The sequence below is a fragment of the Solanum tuberosum genome, unplaced genomic scaffold (genome assembly GCF_000226075.1).
Source record: "Solanum tuberosum cultivar DM 1-3 516 R44 unplaced genomic scaffold, SolTub_3.0 scf00280, whole genome shotgun sequence".
Classification (NCBI taxonomy): Eukaryota; Viridiplantae; Streptophyta; class Magnoliopsida; order Solanales; family Solanaceae; genus Solanum; species Solanum tuberosum.
In genome coordinates, this window is record NW_006239205.1 from 743,691 (window position 1) to 760,730 (window position 17,040).

The 17,040-nt window shown below is 33.5% G+C and overlaps 2 protein-coding genes and 1 long non-coding RNA gene across 4 annotated transcripts; 2 read left to right on the forward strand and 1 right to left on the reverse strand.

Moving 5' to 3' along the window:
* The first annotated feature begins 107 nt into the window (after window positions 1-107).
* On the forward strand, window positions 108-5,148 carry LOC107062909 (protein ACCELERATED CELL DEATH 6-like). The gene is made up of 7 exons (XM_015314120.1): window positions 108-1,256; window positions 1,420-1,563; window positions 1,719-1,907; window positions 2,094-2,171; window positions 2,479-2,933; window positions 3,743-4,360; window positions 5,119-5,148. The coding sequence occupies exons 1-7, from the start codon at window positions 920-922 to the stop codon at window positions 5,146-5,148; spliced, it is 1,851 nt and encodes a 616-aa protein (XP_015169606.1). The 5' UTR covers window positions 108-919.
* Window positions 5,149-10,237: 5,089 nt separating this feature from the next.
* Window positions 10,238-12,436, reverse strand: LOC107062914 (uncharacterized). Of its 2 annotated transcripts, none has more exons than XR_001474928.1 (2): window positions 12,117-12,436; window positions 10,238-11,554 (listed from the first exon to the last, which is right to left on the reverse strand). It is a non-coding gene; the product is annotated as an uncharacterized lncRNA (long non-coding RNA). The 2 variants fall into 2 exon arrangements; XR_001474929.1 differs by having other exon boundaries at window positions 10,238-12,001.
* Window positions 12,437-13,736: 1,300 nt separating this feature from the next.
* On the forward strand, window positions 13,737-16,756 carry LOC107062910 (uncharacterized). Its single transcript, XM_015314121.1, has 6 exons — window positions 13,737-14,016; window positions 14,190-14,402; window positions 14,569-14,757; window positions 14,852-14,956; window positions 15,036-15,493; window positions 16,133-16,756. The coding sequence occupies exons 1-6, from the start codon at window positions 13,737-13,739 to the stop codon at window positions 16,754-16,756; spliced, it is 1,869 nt and encodes a 622-aa protein (XP_015169607.1).
* Window positions 16,757-17,040: the final 284 nt, after the last annotated feature.

Below are 17,040 nucleotides of genomic sequence, written 5' to 3' on the forward strand. Positions count from 1 at the left end.
ACTATTGCGACTCCCTCCCCCTATAGTGAATGGAAGATTACAATTTCTATGATTGCTTGCATTTTATGTGGCACTTTTGCTTTTTTTGGTCTGTTTCTAAAAAGAAAGACAGATTCATTAATTAAGTTTAAACTTCTCGTTTTAACCTTCTTGATATGCTTTTACCGTCATAAAATATCATGACACGTTTAAAACCATAAGTTCAAAAATATACTCCTGATAGGTGTAAGAACTCTGTCTTTCATAAAGAAGTTCAAAAATATACTCGTGACAGGTGCATGAAGTTTGTCTTTCTTTCGTAAACTCTATGGACAGTCAAATACCATCACTTTGGGCCCTTACATCATACTATATTCACTTTATGACTTCAACTGGTCATCTTTCTATATAAAAATATAGTACGTAAGTACAATTAAAGTGAAATTAATACTGTTAATTCCATCTCTAGGATATGGCTATTTGACAAAAACAGAAAAATATCTTGAATAGTGAGAAGAAACCCCTTACCTCTTTGCTATATAAATAGTTAATTTAACTTAAGAAAGCTGAAAACCCAATGTTTCTTTTTAGATTTTCCACACATTAATTTACTTTAAATCAATAAAGCAAATACATCTCCATAACTTTTCTTTTTTGTTATTCCAAAGAACTAAACTTGAGCAACTAATCCACTAGTAAATATTCCAAATTTCATGTATGAAATAAGGAGGTCGCAGTTCGAGCCGTGGAAATAATCCGTGTGGTTTGGTCCTTTCTTGGACCCCGCACATAATGAGGGTTTAGTGCACTGTACCATAATTATAAAACTAATTTGTACATCCATCACAATATAAAAGTGATGGATATATACTTGCAGTGTTGGGCACTATATATATGACCAAAAAAGAAACTTGGAATCCCAAGAAAAGATAGAATTAAAATGCAGAGGGACTTGAGTGACAAAGCAAGTCGAAGATCACAAGCTTACATAGCGGCATCTGAAGGGAGGTCTCTAGAAATTTTACGCGAGTTTTGGAGAGAAGAAGGTGTTTCCCCGATGGATAATCGGGGTGATACCATTCTTCACTTTCTAGCAATCCATGGTAACTTGGCGGGTTTCGAAATTCTTTATTCTAATTTGAGCATTAAAGATTTGGAAACTAGGAATAGTAATGGAGATACACCATTGCATGAAGCTGCAAAATTTGGTAAAAAAGATGTAGTTGAGATGATTTTGAAGAAGGAGAAGGACTTAGTTTTTGTGCGCAACAACTTAGGTGAGTTAGAGGCGGAGTTGGAAGCCCAGATACTGGCCGGGTTCTACCAAACAAACTCAGTAACTTTTGCTCAAATAGTATATTTGTGTTATGAAATTTGTTGAATGTGTACTCATTCTAAAATCCAACACATAAAGTTGAAATTCTAACTTGGCTTTTGCAGGTGAGACACCACTTTACGTAGCTGCGGCAAGTGGAGAGAAAGATGTATTTACTCTTCTAGCAAATTGTGATTTTAGTGAGGTAACTATGAAGAGGAATGATGGTAAAACTGTACTTCATGCAACAGTAGCCCATGATTGTTATGGTAAGTTTTATATTGATAAGCGAATGAGCGGATTAAATTAAATTTGAAATTTGTGATCTTTATTTATATTGTTGCTATGTTCCACCAATACAGGTACCTAGTAACTATATCCATTGATTGACTCGCTAATTATTATTTTGTTTCGTGTGAAGCAGATCTAGCAATATATATTGTGAATCAATATCCTGAACTTGTTAACCAACGTGATAATGAGAAAATGAGTGCTTTGAATGTGATTGCTACAAAGCAATTATCATTCAAAAGTGGATCTGATTATTTGTTTGAAGAAATTGGGAAAACACCTTCTGTTCCTGTTCAGATGATTGAAACTATGATCTATTCTTGTAAGCTCACATTTAATATTCCTCTACTTGTCTCGTTATACTTTAAGGTCATTCATATTCTTATTATTAGTTAATTGCATTGTATTTCCACGTGTCAAAATGCTTCAGGAAAAAATAGTCCAAATTTACTTTCTCTAATTTTGACTATGGTTATTACTACATTTAACTTACTATTTGATGGAGCAGGTATTCCTCCATTGTATACACATGCTAGCACCAAAATTGTCAACAGAGAAAGGTTTTTATTCACCAATTTTGTGTTAGGTATGCTCTCCATATAATCATCCATTATATGATTGATATTAAGAATTGAATATACCACTTTTACATTTGCTAAAATAGTATATATTATATGCCTACTATAACATGTATAGATAACTTGATAGTGTAAAAATTATACGCGTAACTCTCCATTACAAAAACGGAATTTGTAATTTTGAAAATAAGACACGTCACCTGTTATAACATGTAAATGTGATTTGATAGTGTAAAAATTCTTTAGAGTGTCGGTAGATATTAGTCAAACTCTTAATGCCCTACTTTCTCACTATTATATTTCTTGTATTTTTAGGTAATTTCTGGTTACAAGTCATTGATGAAGCAAAGCAAAACCATATTCTTGCTCTAATATTAGCAAAAATGTTGCTGGAAAATTATGATTGGGACTATAATACTGACTACATTGTGCCAAATCCATTAATACAAGCATCAAATCTCAAAATCAATGAGTTAGTTGTTGAAATTTTGGAAATTTACCCTGAAGTTGTTGAGACATTAGATGAACAGAAGAGGAACATATTGCATATAGCAGTGGAACATAAGAATAGGTTTTTGTTTGATTATTTGGTAAAAAAAGTGGCTCATATAGAAAGGATGTTGGCTGATATTGATGAAGATGGGAATACAATATTGCATTATGCAGCAAATGTTGGATCACCATTTAGGACATCAACTTCAGAGCATTTTGAGGAAGTGTGGTGTGTGTTGTCTGTGTTCATGATGATGTGGGGGATTCTTTGGTTTAAGGTACTTTTTCTCTTTTCTTATCTCTTTTGTGTGCATTTATGTTGTGCTAGGGATTGATCTCCTTAACGCGGTGTGAGTTTGCTCATATTGTTGGTTTCATGTTTAGGCTGACAGTCAGCGTAAAACTAACTAAATTTGAGTATTCAACCATGAAGTCTTGTCTTATGATGTCATGCTTGGCCTTACTAAAATTCACCTTTTTGTCTCGCAAGGACCTTGTCCAATGAATCTCGTTACTATATCTAGTCGGGTGGTTGGCACTTTTGCTCCTATTTTGTGTTGGTCTTTAATTTTTTCCCCTCGAGGCAACAGCTTTTTCGCGGGGCATAAGTTTACATTTTCACATGATAATATCTTATAAGTAATGTGCCGCATCCTTAAAGAACTTATGCCTTACTAGGCATAAGTTCGATTGCTAAGGGCAAAAATTAACGACCAGCCCATTTGAAGGGCAAAAGTGTAATTTTTTCTATCTACCTGACTCAAACCATCCTATTAGGGAGCGACAACGCCTACCATACAATGCCTCGTACAATGTCAGTTAGCTAGCTGCTATTGTAGGGAAACTCTATATATATAAGTCTAGTACTACTCCAATTACCTTCAAAATCAACCACACAAGCTCTGAATTACTAGTCCAAGTGGGACACTGTTAGAATTAATGGACTTCACACACAAACATTTTATGTTACATAGGCTGAACACCTTGAAAAGTATGAATTATTATGTAATTTTTAATTTAATGATGAGCTAAATCAGATGATTCGATATGATATGTATTGATAAGATGATGATTTTTATCTCTGCAGCACGTAAAATACCACGTACATCCACGCCTATGGGACGTTAAAAACTCCAAGGGTGTAACAGCAGAAGAACTATTCGAAAAAAACCATCTACATATACGAAAAGAAGCAGAGGACGCTATTAGAAACCTCGCGAATTCAGCTCTGATACTTGCTACTCTCCTCTGCACAGTCAATTTTGCCGCGATTTTCACAGTTCCTGGAGGATTTGATCAGAAAACTGGCCTACCAATTCTCCTCCAAAATTTGAAACGTGAACTATGGATGTTGATATTTTACTTAGGTGCAGCACTTATAAGTTCAGTAGTCACAATTGGTACATTGTTATCATTTATTCTTTGCAAATTTCATAGTGATGATTTTTACGTTGCTTTGCCTATAAGGGTCATAATTGCTATGGTTTCAGTATTTTATGCCACAACATTTTCAGTTTTGGCATGTGTGCAAACACTAAATCTTGATAATATTTTTTTGAACAAAGATGTATGGTGGCTAATTATAGTTATGGTAGTTGTTGGATTTATTATGACCCTTATTTATATAGATTTAGCATTTCCAATTTTTGATTATTTGTATTATTTTGTTTCTTATTCATTTATATCAAATAAGAGAGGGAGTAATGTAAGTTGAAAGGTTTTGATTTAACCATGTTGTAAGTTTTTTATTAGTTGAATTAATGAGGAATGAGAAGGATAATTTGTCATCATTATAGCTGTTTTATTTAAAAATGAAAGAAATGACGGGTTTTATGAGTCGCCACTTAATTTTTAGAGTAAAATTAAGAATGCTCTAACATGCGATTATTCGGCAATTAACTATTTGGAAAAATAAACAATTTTGAAAGTTTAAAGTAATCTCAAGTTTAAATTAAGATCCTACTCAAGTTAATATTTTGCAAATATATTTTTAAAAGTTTAAGAAAATGGCCGCTTACTTAAAAAGTTAAAATTAATTAGGAAGGGCTATCTTTAGGGAAATTAAATTGTGACAACCTCAAAACTAAAAAAAACAAGTATGCAAATGATGATAAACAAGCATATAAGACATGAGTAATAAAAGATGGAGCCAAGTCTGGTTTTCTGTCCGTCTGGGCTAGTATTTGGGCCTGATTTCGTTTTGGGGCTTTTGGCCCATTTAAGCCACTTGTACCTGTGCTAAACATAAAACAGTTGATTTTCTCTTTGGGCCAATTTTCACCTATCCTAAACTAATAAATAATAATCAAAATAAATGGGTCTTTGGCCAAATAATTACAAAAACACAAAGCTGAAATTTTGGGGCTCCTTTAAACGGTTTTCAATGCAATATACAACGTATACGGCTGATGTATATTGCCGTATATTGAGCACTTTAACTCACTCCGAACACTTGTATTTCAGCTTCCGGCTGTTCGTGGACACCATGGTTGACTGACTCGGGAGGACAGGATTTAAGCCTTTATGGCTCTATCGAAATGCAGAGAAAGTTCATGGTGAACTTGGGCAGATTTCACATGCAACATAGAAAAAAAAAGAAATGTATTAGCGTAACGCAAAATTCCTTCAACGAAAATTAACATCAATTTGCAGCACACAGTTACATCATCCAAATAATATTTTAACATAATGGCACATGTAAGTATTATATGAATTATGCTCACTTTTTACCAATCTTAACAGTAGCTTTGCAAACATTTAAACAACTTATATAAAAGTATTAAAGGAGTCAACAATTAAACTAATTCATGACAAATTGTTACGGACCATACCCACATTAATCAAGAAATCTAGAAACAAAAACTCATGCTAATCTAGTATTCCATTAACAGAAAGTGGACCCTTCTTAAATCAAGAAAGTTAACAAAATCATAATCAGTATTGAAGCTACACTCATGCTAACAAGAATCTCTCTATGCATTCATGACAAAACAATCAGCTAACTAGAATGAATGAATGAATGAATCCTAGCAACATATAATCGTCAAGCACTAAACGAATCTAACAATTTCATACTACGAGATGATCCCAAATGATGAAACGGAGGTTTTAAATTTCCCAAGAAAGAAAAGATGCATTCTTCAAAGCAAATTTCAACAACCAGATGCTTAAATCGAACAACCAGTAGAGTTTATTTCAACGAGGCAAAAAGTAAAGACATGAAAGCATTACACCAACTTCCAAAAAAAACTTGAGAGAGCTAGTCTTATCTAAATTTTTTTACAGATAACACTAGCAGAAAACCTTAGGCAGCCCACAACAAAAGACAACTGGAGAAGCAAGAGCATTCAAAGTGCTTAACATGGAATACTGTTAAACTAATTCCAAACCTGGTAACACGAATAAAATCTAGTATTTAGAGAAGATAACACCATTATTCAACTCAGCGAAAACAACAGTCGACGACTACTCGGAAGAAGAGCAACCAAAATGAGATGAGGATGAGGTTGTTACCTGCAGCGAACTGGATGAAACAAGAGCGAACTCTAGAGATCGATTTAATTCCAAACCAGCACTCTGTATATTTTCTGCGTTTAGTGACGGATTTAAGCATATACCCGTCACTAAATCTGTTTAGCGACAGAATATTGGTTGTTACTATTTTGCTCGTTGCTAACCTCTTTGCGACGAAAAAATTAAATTTCGATACAAGATTAGCGACGAACTAGCGACGTATAATTGCCGTCCGTCGCTATTTTGTTAATTCGTCAATGTTAGATATAATTCATTTCGTCATTTTAATAAGTTAGCGACGGAATTTGTCGTCACTAATCTGTCGCAACATATTTTGTGTCATTCAAGCGCTGCTTTTGCCAACAAAAAAATATTTATCGCAATCTGACATGAATTGATTGCAAGTATTTTTCTTCCATTTTTTATTTATTAATTTTAAATACACCCAAAACACATGAATTGTAAATTATTAAATTCCCTAAAAATAATTACGTTCAAAAACATCCACAACACTAAACATGTTGCAACTAGTATAAGAACCTGTATCCATCAAGTATTGTTACGGCATATGTTTTGTCCTTACAAACAAAGACAGACTATTGAAAACTATGCACATGTAAGGACTAAGGTCGTCGTCATCTTAAAGTAATGAATCAACATCGTCAATGGAGATAGAGCCGTCCGTGTGACTCCTGTACATGCTCCCGATTACTCATGTGAAACAAAGAAAAAAAAAAGATTATTTACAAACTATCGAAAAAGACACGACCACATTTCTTTAACACTACTTCTGGTATAGCTAAAGTAAACAAAAAAACACTCATAGGTTTCGGCATACATATATATATAACAGAAAAACAACGAAAATTGAAAATTTATATTTTTGTGGGTACAGTAAATTTGCAATCAAAGATTAACATTTTTAAGGGAAAATACATAATCTGTAACTTATGTTTATTTTATTTTGAAAAATCTACAGCAGAGGAAAATTACATATTTCAAGCATGATTTTCACCTAATAATACAGGGGCCGAAATTTCTTATCAAAAATGCAAAATCGACTCTTGACACATAAATTTCTCAACTATACATAGCATTTTAAACCATAGTGGCGAAATAGAAAAAAAATGGACGGGGGGGGGGGGGGGGGGGGGGGGGGGACTCTTAAAGAAAACAAAAAAAATCACATATGGTCTTCTTGCAATGAGAATCCCCCTTCTTGCACGAGAGGGAACAAACCCTAATATTTTTTTTTAACCAATCACAGCCTTCTAAACTCGGTGGATAATGGGCCCGCCCCTCTACCCTTCTTCACTTAAATACCGGGCATCGCTTTGCATGGTGTGGGGCAAGAACCTGCGACCTAAGCAACAAACCCTAATATTATTTATATTATATGGAACACATAATCATCAAATACTTGAATATAGATGAGGGAACACATAGCATCAAACAAAAAGGAAATAACAATCTATACATGTTTATAAGTTATATAAACATGAAATAAAATTATCAATCTAACAATCTAGGATCTCTTTAAATGCGAAAAGAAAGTTCTCAAACAAAAAGTTTACACAAGATTCCTAGATATATGACTTCTACGATGGAAATGAGAAATCTATGTACATACGAGTTCACTAGACAACTCTTAAAAAAACAAAAAAAATCACATATTGTCTTGCAATGAGAATCCCCCTTCTTGCATGAGAGGGAACAAACCCTAATATTTATATAATCATCAAATACTTGAATACAGACTGGAGCACATAGCATCAAACAAAAAGGAAATGACAATCTAAACATGACTTATAAGTTTGTCCATATTTTTTAACATAATCATCAAATACTTGAATACAGATGTCCCTGGAACACATAGCATCAAACAAAAAGGAAATAACAATCTATAGACTTATAAGTCATAAACATGAAATAAAATTATCAATCTAACAATCTGGGATCTTCTTTAAATGCGAAAAGAAAGTTCTCAAACAAAAAGTTTACTGTAGATTCCTAGATATATGACTTCTACGATGGAAATGAGCAAATTATGAATATCATATTCACAAATATTCTCACACAATCAATAAGTTTACATGGAGAAATGGTGAAGACTTAGAGGACCAGCTTACTAGAGACCTTACATACATAACAAATAGGTTTCAGTAAAGTTTTCTAATAAACATGAATTCTTCAAGACAACTTTCCTTCTTGTGATTTTCTAATTAAAACATATAGGATAATGACTACTAACAAGGATTCTAAGAAAAGACTTTCTATTATTTGGACGCAACCCTTGAAGAAAATTTGAACATTAATGTTCAAATTCACTCAATTATAATTGAAGAAGAAAACTCTTATGTACATTATTTCAACTTCAAATAAATCAACAGTGAACCAAACTCTTCAAGCAAAAAAACATACTGATATTAAATAAGAAATCAAAGCGGGAGAGCATTGCCAAAACAGATTTCAGAAACAAAAAGTTATTTCAACATTTGCAAATTTTGATCACGCATTTACAAGTGAATGAATAAATAATTTTCCCCTTAAAACTTCCAACCTTAAATTAATCATTTTACGTACTAAAAATTGTAACGTAACAAATACTTAGATCAGAATGTTACCAATCGATATAACGTTCAAACAAATATTTTTACTGAGGCAATGTATGTCGAGCCTCAAATCCACTTTTCCAAGGTGTTTGGTTAATGAATATGAGATTCATTGTAAGATCTCATTCTTGTCTTGTTCTTCTCTCTCTTTTACATAGTTATCCAATTCATAAACTTTTCCAGTAACAATATCAGTTAATTATCCATTTTCCAAGGTGTTTGGTTCATGAATAATATGTGATTCAAAGGACAAAAAAATTACACTACAGTATTATACTTATATGCATATTTAGGCATTTGACGATATTAGATGTGGAAACTGTCAAAAAATTGCAGATCACAGAGTTATTGTGCATTTCCCTATATATGATAACGTCAGTGACCAACTGAAGTTCACCAGTACTGTAAAGGTTGTTACTGGATCTGGACAAACTTTCAAATCATGAAACAATAGCTATTACAACTTGACAAAATTCTAAAAAAAGAGCATCCCGGTGCACAAAGTAGCTTATGTTTACGTACTATTATTTTTACAATAAGATATTATACACAAAATACCAAAACATGCCCCCAAGGCCTAGCTCAAGTGGCAAAAGGTGGAGGATTTGTGACTTAGGTCGCAGGTTCAAGCCCCACACCATGCAAAGCGAAGCCCGGTATTTAAGTGGAGAAGGGTAGAGGGGCGGGCCCATTATCCACCGAGTTTGGAAGGCTGTGATTGGTCCAAAGGGCGAGTCACAGACGGATTTCTCGGTTATCAAAAAAAAAAAAAAAAAATAAAAAAAAAATAGCAAACATAGTTAGCAAGACCCTACCTAGTTAACTACACATGTACACACGATATCTCAATCAAAAAAATGCTTAAAGAAGAAGAAAAGACAGTCAACTTAGTTTCAAAATAACATCAAACTTGAGAAAAGACATTCCTTTCTGCAGCAACACACCAGTGTTTCGGTGTTTGTATACTGGTTCTTCGGAAGGTTCTGAATATAGAAGCTTATTTCATGAACTTGGTTACAGAGTTGGTTTATGAAAAGTTGAAACAACAGAAAAAATATCAAGTCAACTAGAACCAAATGAAGGCGAAAGGCGATTTCTCCGCAATGGGTATCTATCATGTTCTTCAACCATATTGTTGATGGGTCAGCCTGAAATGAGCTAATTGTGATTTCCTATGAGTTCTCCACACTCATTATCTTTTGGCCGATTAGTTACATGTAATATGAGTCAGTTATGCTTATTTGGCCGATTGGGGTTTCTAATGGCAAGCTTCGTGACTATCAGTCATCCAATCCCACCCATTGTTTATCCTTCTATTTCTACATTATAATTAGCTCCAAAAAAATTGCCTCGCTATTTTAAATTTAAAATTTTTATAGTGATTGTGCCTACAAAAAAATCACGAGAGATTACATTTCTACAAATCATGAGAGAATTTAAAATTTTCATAGTCACGGATAGTGATTGTGCCTACAAAAAAATCACGAGAGATTACATTTCTACAAATCATGAGAGAATTTAAAATTTTCATAGTCAGGGTACCTACAAATGCACTCAAATGTCACAACTTGCTTATACATAACAAGTCTGGAGGGATTTTTTTTTTGAAACTACAAGGTAACATTTCGACTAAGGAACATATCCAATTGTACCAAAGTGCAAAAGAATGTGTTGTGCAATCAAGTGAAGGTCATGAAAGCTCTGTGCATGGAGTGGTCATATGTCAAACGAATGAAGTTGATTCAAGGGTCTAAGCTATGCAAAATTGCAGTTTATATTGCTATTTTCATCTTTGTGGCTGGTGTTTTTCTTATCTTTTCCAGAAAGCAAAGAGATAGGACTTTTCATCTTTGTGGGTGGTGATTTTCTTATCTTTTCCAGAAAGCAAAGAGATAAGACTATGTTCTCTAAGTAAGAGCAGCTAAAGAGTAGTAATAGAGACATCCATGTAACAATTGATTACTTGAAGCAAACTACTGCAAAATAAAAAAATGTACATCAGGCATCAAATGACAACTTGAATAAACTTCAATAGATGTATCCGAGGACAAGTTTTGGGGTGTCTGACCCTAGAGATGCTCAAGCTAATTGCTTGTGGTACTAGTTGTCTATTGCAGTCACTAGACTTAATTTTATGTTCTCTTCCCCTCCTCCTAAATTGTGTTACTTTTTTTGTTAGATTTTCATCCTCTTTTGTGGACTTTATTTTGGTATAGCTCATCTTCACACTATTAGAAGTACAAAATGAAAGTTGCATAGCAAGTTGTATAATTGTCAACTGAAAATACTAACTAACAAGGTTGCAAATGATACCAAGAAAGTCATAAAGCAATAAAAAAGACAATGATTAGGTCATAATGACTTTCTAACATATAGGTTCAAGTTTCACTTAATTTGATGGTAAACCAAATACTGAACTTAAAACAGAAAGAACAACGAAGAAGAAAAAAGAACATTAAGATGGACTAAATTGAACTAAATATAGAAAAAATTAACTATAGCAATATAAATATTATCTAATCTAGATTTTGTTCCCTGAAATGAGTAACATATGAGGCTAATAAAATTACAGCCACAATTCACAAATACTCTAAATCAAAAATCATGTAACACCCCATTATGTAAACAAGCTCAAAAATCTGACCTAGAATACTTACTTCTGGAATTTTTTGAAAGGAAGAAAACTTACCAAGAGCAACTATTTCGAACTCTGTTAAGAAAATCTTGAAGAAAGTATACAGATGGCTAGCAAACAATAAACTTCAAACTCGAATCTGCCACTTCCACAAAAAAATCATGAAAAATGTTGAGAGATAACCAAAAATCTAACAAGAATCTCTTTACGCATTCATGACAAAATAATCAGCCAACCAGAATAAATGAATGAATGAATCCTAGCAACATATAAAGTGAGCTAACAATTTCATACTACGAGATGACCCCAAATGATGAAATGGAGGTTTTAAATTTCCCAAGATGCATTTCTTCAAAGCAAATTTCAACAACCAGATGCTTAAATTGAACAACCAGTAGAGTAATTTCAACGAGGCAAAGTAACGACACATGAAAGCATTACACCAACTTCCAAACATCAAGAAAACTTGAGAGAAGTAGTCTTATCTTAAAAAAAATACAGATAACACTAGCAGAAAACAAAGCAGGCAGCAAACTGGAGAAGCAAGAGCATTCAAAGTGCTTAACATATTAAACAAATTCCGAACCTGGTAACAGGAAAAAAATATAGTATTTAGAGAAGATAACACCATTATTCAACCCAGCGAAAACAACATTCGACGAAGAAGAGCAACCAAAACGAGATGAGGATGAGGTTGTTACCTGCAACGAACTCTAGAAATCGATTTCCAAACCAGCAGACTCAGAAAGCTTCAGCTCCTAACTTTTGGATATCTAAATCTATATATCCTTCTCTGTATATTTTCTGCCTCTCCAACGTCTATATATTTTTCCCAGGCAAAGAGGAGGTTTATATAGGAGGACTGAATTGGGATGAAATGATTGAAAGCTGGAATTGTAACGGGAAAGAGAGGAGAGTCGTCCGATTCCTTGGTGAAGGACGAAGGAGATGCAAGATTGGAAAGTTCAACAACGGTCATTGTACGGAGATGGATTGTCGCGATTCGGGTCACCTTCTTCGCGTGAAGAAGAAAGGGTTTCTTTGGTATTATGGAGTGGGCTGCTCAATTGTTTTGTTAATGGGCTGCCGGGATTCAATTCGAATGAACGAAGTTGGGCCAAATAAAAATTGGTTAGGCTTGCAATCATAGCCATTGAAAGTTTAGAATGTAGCTATAGTGAGTTAATTTTAGAGAACGGCTAGATATTAAATAAATTTCTTCATCTTAACAAAATAAAATAATTAATTTAATTATAAATTAATAACTCAAAAATATAAGTATTAACTAACTAAACCAATTAACCAACTATTTAAGTAAAATTAAAATCTTTTGAGACGATTTTCGAATATTTGTAAAATATACTAATTATATACATAATTATCTAAAACATATATATTATTTAAAAAATTATAAAAAGTGACAAAACTATTTAAAATAACTTGCAAACTATTTTTGAAACTTTATAAAACTAATTATTTTAAATCGTTTAAAATTGAAGAAGCTCGATGATTAATCTATATTGTGGAGGTCCAAAATTGGATGTCAACAATAGCTATAACATATTCAATGTAATTCAATAAGTGAGGTCTGTGGAGGATAAAATGTATGTAAATCCTTATGGAGTTGAGAAGCTATTTCCGATAGATCCTTGGCTGAAAAGAGAAATTCATTGAAGAATGATTGTAAGAAGAAAAATAATGACACCAAAATATCAAGATACAAAGTAAAATGAAGCAAGTAAAACATATTGAAGAATAATGAAACTACGTGATTACATAATACTACGATCAACTATGTACTAATTAATAAGGGAAAGAGGATATGGAGCTAGCCCCTGCCTCTCCCACCTAACAGGAGACCACACTCGGCGGCAAGCTATTTACAAACTTTCTCCATTAATTCTCGACCTCCATACCTTCCTATCTAAGATCATGTTCTTAGTAAGATGAAGTTACTCGAATAACAATTAGTCATCATTATTTATCAAAATAGTACCCTATGTATGTTTGGCAAGAAAAGTGAAATTATATATTGTAGAATTTTTCATTCCTTGGATATGAAGTAATAATAAGAATCATCATGGACAATAATAAAGGAATATAATGAGTAAAGTTGTTATTAAGTATTTTTTTGTAAAATTTCCACAAATAAATATAATTTAAATCAGAAAGCAATCAAAGACAAGTGAGTGTATATAGCTTTTTTCTTTTTGTTATTCCAATTAGTAACCAAGCCTTAAGAACTTTTGCTAAAGAAAATCTCATTCATCACAAAATATACTCAAAAGAATACAAAAATTACCAAAAATAAAGAAAGAAAAATGCAGAACAACTTCAGTACTAAAGCAAGATGCAGATCAGCAGCTTACAAAGCTGCATCATCATCATCAGGAGTACTGCAATCTCTCCATGTTTTACGCGATTTTTGGAAAGAAGAAGGTGTCTCCCCGATTGATAATCGGGGTGACACCATCCTTCACTTTCTTGCTGTAAATGGCAATGTGGCTGGTTTCGAAATTCTTGAACCTAATTTGAGTGTTAAAGATCTCGAAACTAGAAACAATAGTGGAGATACACCGTTGCACGAAGCTGCTAGATTTGGTAATGTTGAAATGTGTGACCATCTCATCTAAAAATTGTTAGAGAGAACACTTTTATTTGCTTAGTTACACGTATGAACCTGGTTTTTTTTTTATCAGTCAAGCACGCTTGAATCTAGGACCTCTGCCTGCTCTGATAGACTAGTATTTACTTAATTATGTTTTCAACGACAGGTAAAAAAGATATGGTGGAAAGGATTTTGAGAATTGAGAAGGACTTAGTGTATGTGCAAAACAATTTAGGAGAGACACCACTTTATGTTGCAGCTGCAAGTGGGGAGAAAGATGTATTTACTATTTTGGTAAATTGTGATTTCAGTAAGCTCACAATGAAGAGGAATGATGGTAAAACTATCCTTCATGCAACAATATTCCATGATTGTTATGGTAAGTTTACATTGGACTTACAGTACTCGCTTTAGGGCTCTGACTAATTCAGATTTGCGCCATGTATGGTCAATTAAACGGGCAAGCGTTATCTCTTTATATGGTTTTTGGCAATACTCGTCAGCTTAAACTAATACAATAATTTTTTTTGTTTAATGTCATGCAGAACTAGCAATAGATATAGTGAATTTGTATCCTGAACTTGTTAATGATCGCGATAATGATAGTATTACTGCTTTGGATATGTTGGCTACAAAAAGATTGTCATTCAGGAGTGGATCCAACTACTTATTTGCAGAAATAGGCAAGACACCGTCTGTTCCTGTTCAGATGATTGAAACCATCATCTATTCTTGTAAGCTCTACTTAATTTACTATACTAATTAAAGTCGCGGAAACATGTTTGTCACATTAAAGTAACTGAATTTCACCCTCCTATGTGTTAGCAGGTATTCCACCGCGATATAAAGAATCAAAACTTAGCGATAACCAGACACAAGCTGGGACTAAGGTTGTCTGCATTGAGAGGTTGTCGTTTACCAAGTCTCTATTAGGTACCACTCACCATTACTTTACAAGTTACACGTTCAATTGGTCGAGATGAATTTCTAGATTGTATTTTTGTTTCTCTAGGTAATTCCTGGTTACAAGCTATTGATGAAGCAAAGCAAAAGCATATTCTTGCACTAATATTAGCAAAAATGTTGCTAGAAAAATATGATTGGAGCTATAGTAGTACAGATCACATTGTGTCAAATCCACTAATACAAGCATCAAAACATAAAATTGATGAGTTAGTGGTGGAAATTTTGCAAAAATACCCTGAAGTTGTGGAGACATTGGATGGAAAAAAGAGGAACATATTGCATATAGCAGCAGAACATAAAAACAGATTTTTGTTTGATTATTTGCTCAAAAAAGTGGCTAGTCAAAACAGGATGTTGGCTGATATTGATGAAAATGGGAATACAATTTTGCATTATGCAGCAAATGTTGGGACACCATTTTTTACATCAACTACAGAACATATTGAAAGTGTGTGGTGTGTGATGTCTGTGTTAATGATGATGTGGGGAGTACTTTGGTTTAAGGTAAGTTTCTTTAACTTTTTTATTTTTAAATATCGGTTACTATATGTTTTGAATAGGTCTGATTCATTAAGATCTTGAACGAAATCTTATTAAGAGAGGTTCGTTGTGAAGTGACATATTACAGTTAGTAGTTTAGTATATCCACTATCATCGCGAGTCACCTCCACTATATAGCCACCACATTAACTAGCACCATCGATGATTACATACATCACCAGGCTACTGCTACCAAGTACCAACCAAGCATCTTCACCGCCAGCCACCACCACACAACTACCAGTGTCGATCACCTCTACCACCAACAACCTCAACAACACAACGACTATTGTTGACAACTACCACCTACACTACAAATAATCACCTCCACTATATATCGACCATTTCTCTGTCATCATCAGCCACCACCATCAACTACCTTCACCTCTAGTCTCCACCACCAACTAGCATTATGCAGCCATCAACAAATTAAATAGTTTCATAAGAAAAAGTGAAACATGAAAATGGTCTAGGTCTAACTTGGCCAAAAGTCCTAAATTGACTTAAAAAACTTACATTTGTTAATTTTCACTTGATCCAACTCCAACAAAATACACAATCAATCATGTCTTGATAATTTCTTACTTACATTTGTTCTTGCAGTATATAAAATACAACATGCATCCGCGCCTTTGGGACGTTAAAAACTCAGAAGGCATAAAAGCAGAAGAGATATTCGAGAAAAACCACTTACACGTACGAAAAGAAGCAGAGACAGCAGTTAGAAATCTATCAAATTCCACACTAGTACTTTCTACTCTCCTTTGTACCATCAACTTTGCCGCGATTTTCACAGTCCCCGGAGGTTTTGAAGAGAGAACTGGCCTACCTATTCTCCTTGACAAAGTTCAACAAGAACTATGGATGTTGATGTTTTACTTAGGTGCAGCACTTTTTAGTTCAGTATTCACTATGGGTACACTCTTATCATTTCTTCTTTGCAAATTTTATAGCAATGATTTCTACATTTCTTTGCCTATAAAGATCATAATTGCTATTATTTCAATCTTTTATGCCACAGCATTTACAATAGTAGCCTGCCTTCAAGCACTTAACCTTGAGAATATATTCTTGAACAAAGATGTTTGGTGGCTTATTATAGCTGTTGTAGCTGTTGGTTTTATTATGACTCTTATTTATGTAGATTTGACATTCCCTGTCTTTGATTATATGTATTATTTGGTTTCTTATTCATTCTTTGTATCCTATAAGAGAGGACATATGTAAGTTGATTGAGTTTATTAGACATTATATACAAAATGTGAGTTAATTTCACGTATGGTCTCTGAACTTCATCCATTGTAACAATAAAGTCATAAAATTATTATTCTGTATGGATCCATAATCTACAAAGTTGTAAATAAACAAGAAGATCTTTCTTTCCAGGTGATATGAAAGGAATGTATTGATCGATTCTTTTCGATGAATAGATCCAATCGCAACTTCTAATATGTAATACAAAGGGATCAAATAGGAAAGGATACTCAATATCATAGAACTAAACTGAAAAA

Excerpts from the sequence above, each read along its gene's own strand:
- LOC107062910 (XM_015314121.1), top strand. The coding sequence starts at position 13,737 with ATGCAGAACAACTTCAGTACTAAAGCAAGATGCAGATCAGCAGCTTAC. Across the intron at positions 14,758-14,851 it reads TGAAACCATCATCTATTCTT|GTATTCCACCGCGATATAAA; the intron begins GTAAGCTCTACT and ends ATGTGTTAGCAG. Across the intron at positions 15,494-16,132 it reads GGGGAGTACTTTGGTTTAAG|TATATAAAATACAACATGCA; the intron begins GTAAGTTTCTTT and ends TTGTTCTTGCAG.
- LOC107062909 (XM_015314120.1), top strand. The coding sequence starts at position 920 with ATGCAGAGGGACTTGAGTGACAAAGCAAGTCGAAGATCACAAGCTTAC. Across the intron at positions 1,908-2,093 it reads TGAAACTATGATCTATTCTT|GTATTCCTCCATTGTATACA; the intron begins GTAAGCTCACAT and ends TTGATGGAGCAG. Across the intron at positions 2,934-3,742 it reads GGGGGATTCTTTGGTTTAAG|CACGTAAAATACCACGTACA; the intron begins GTACTTTTTCTC and ends TTATCTCTGCAG.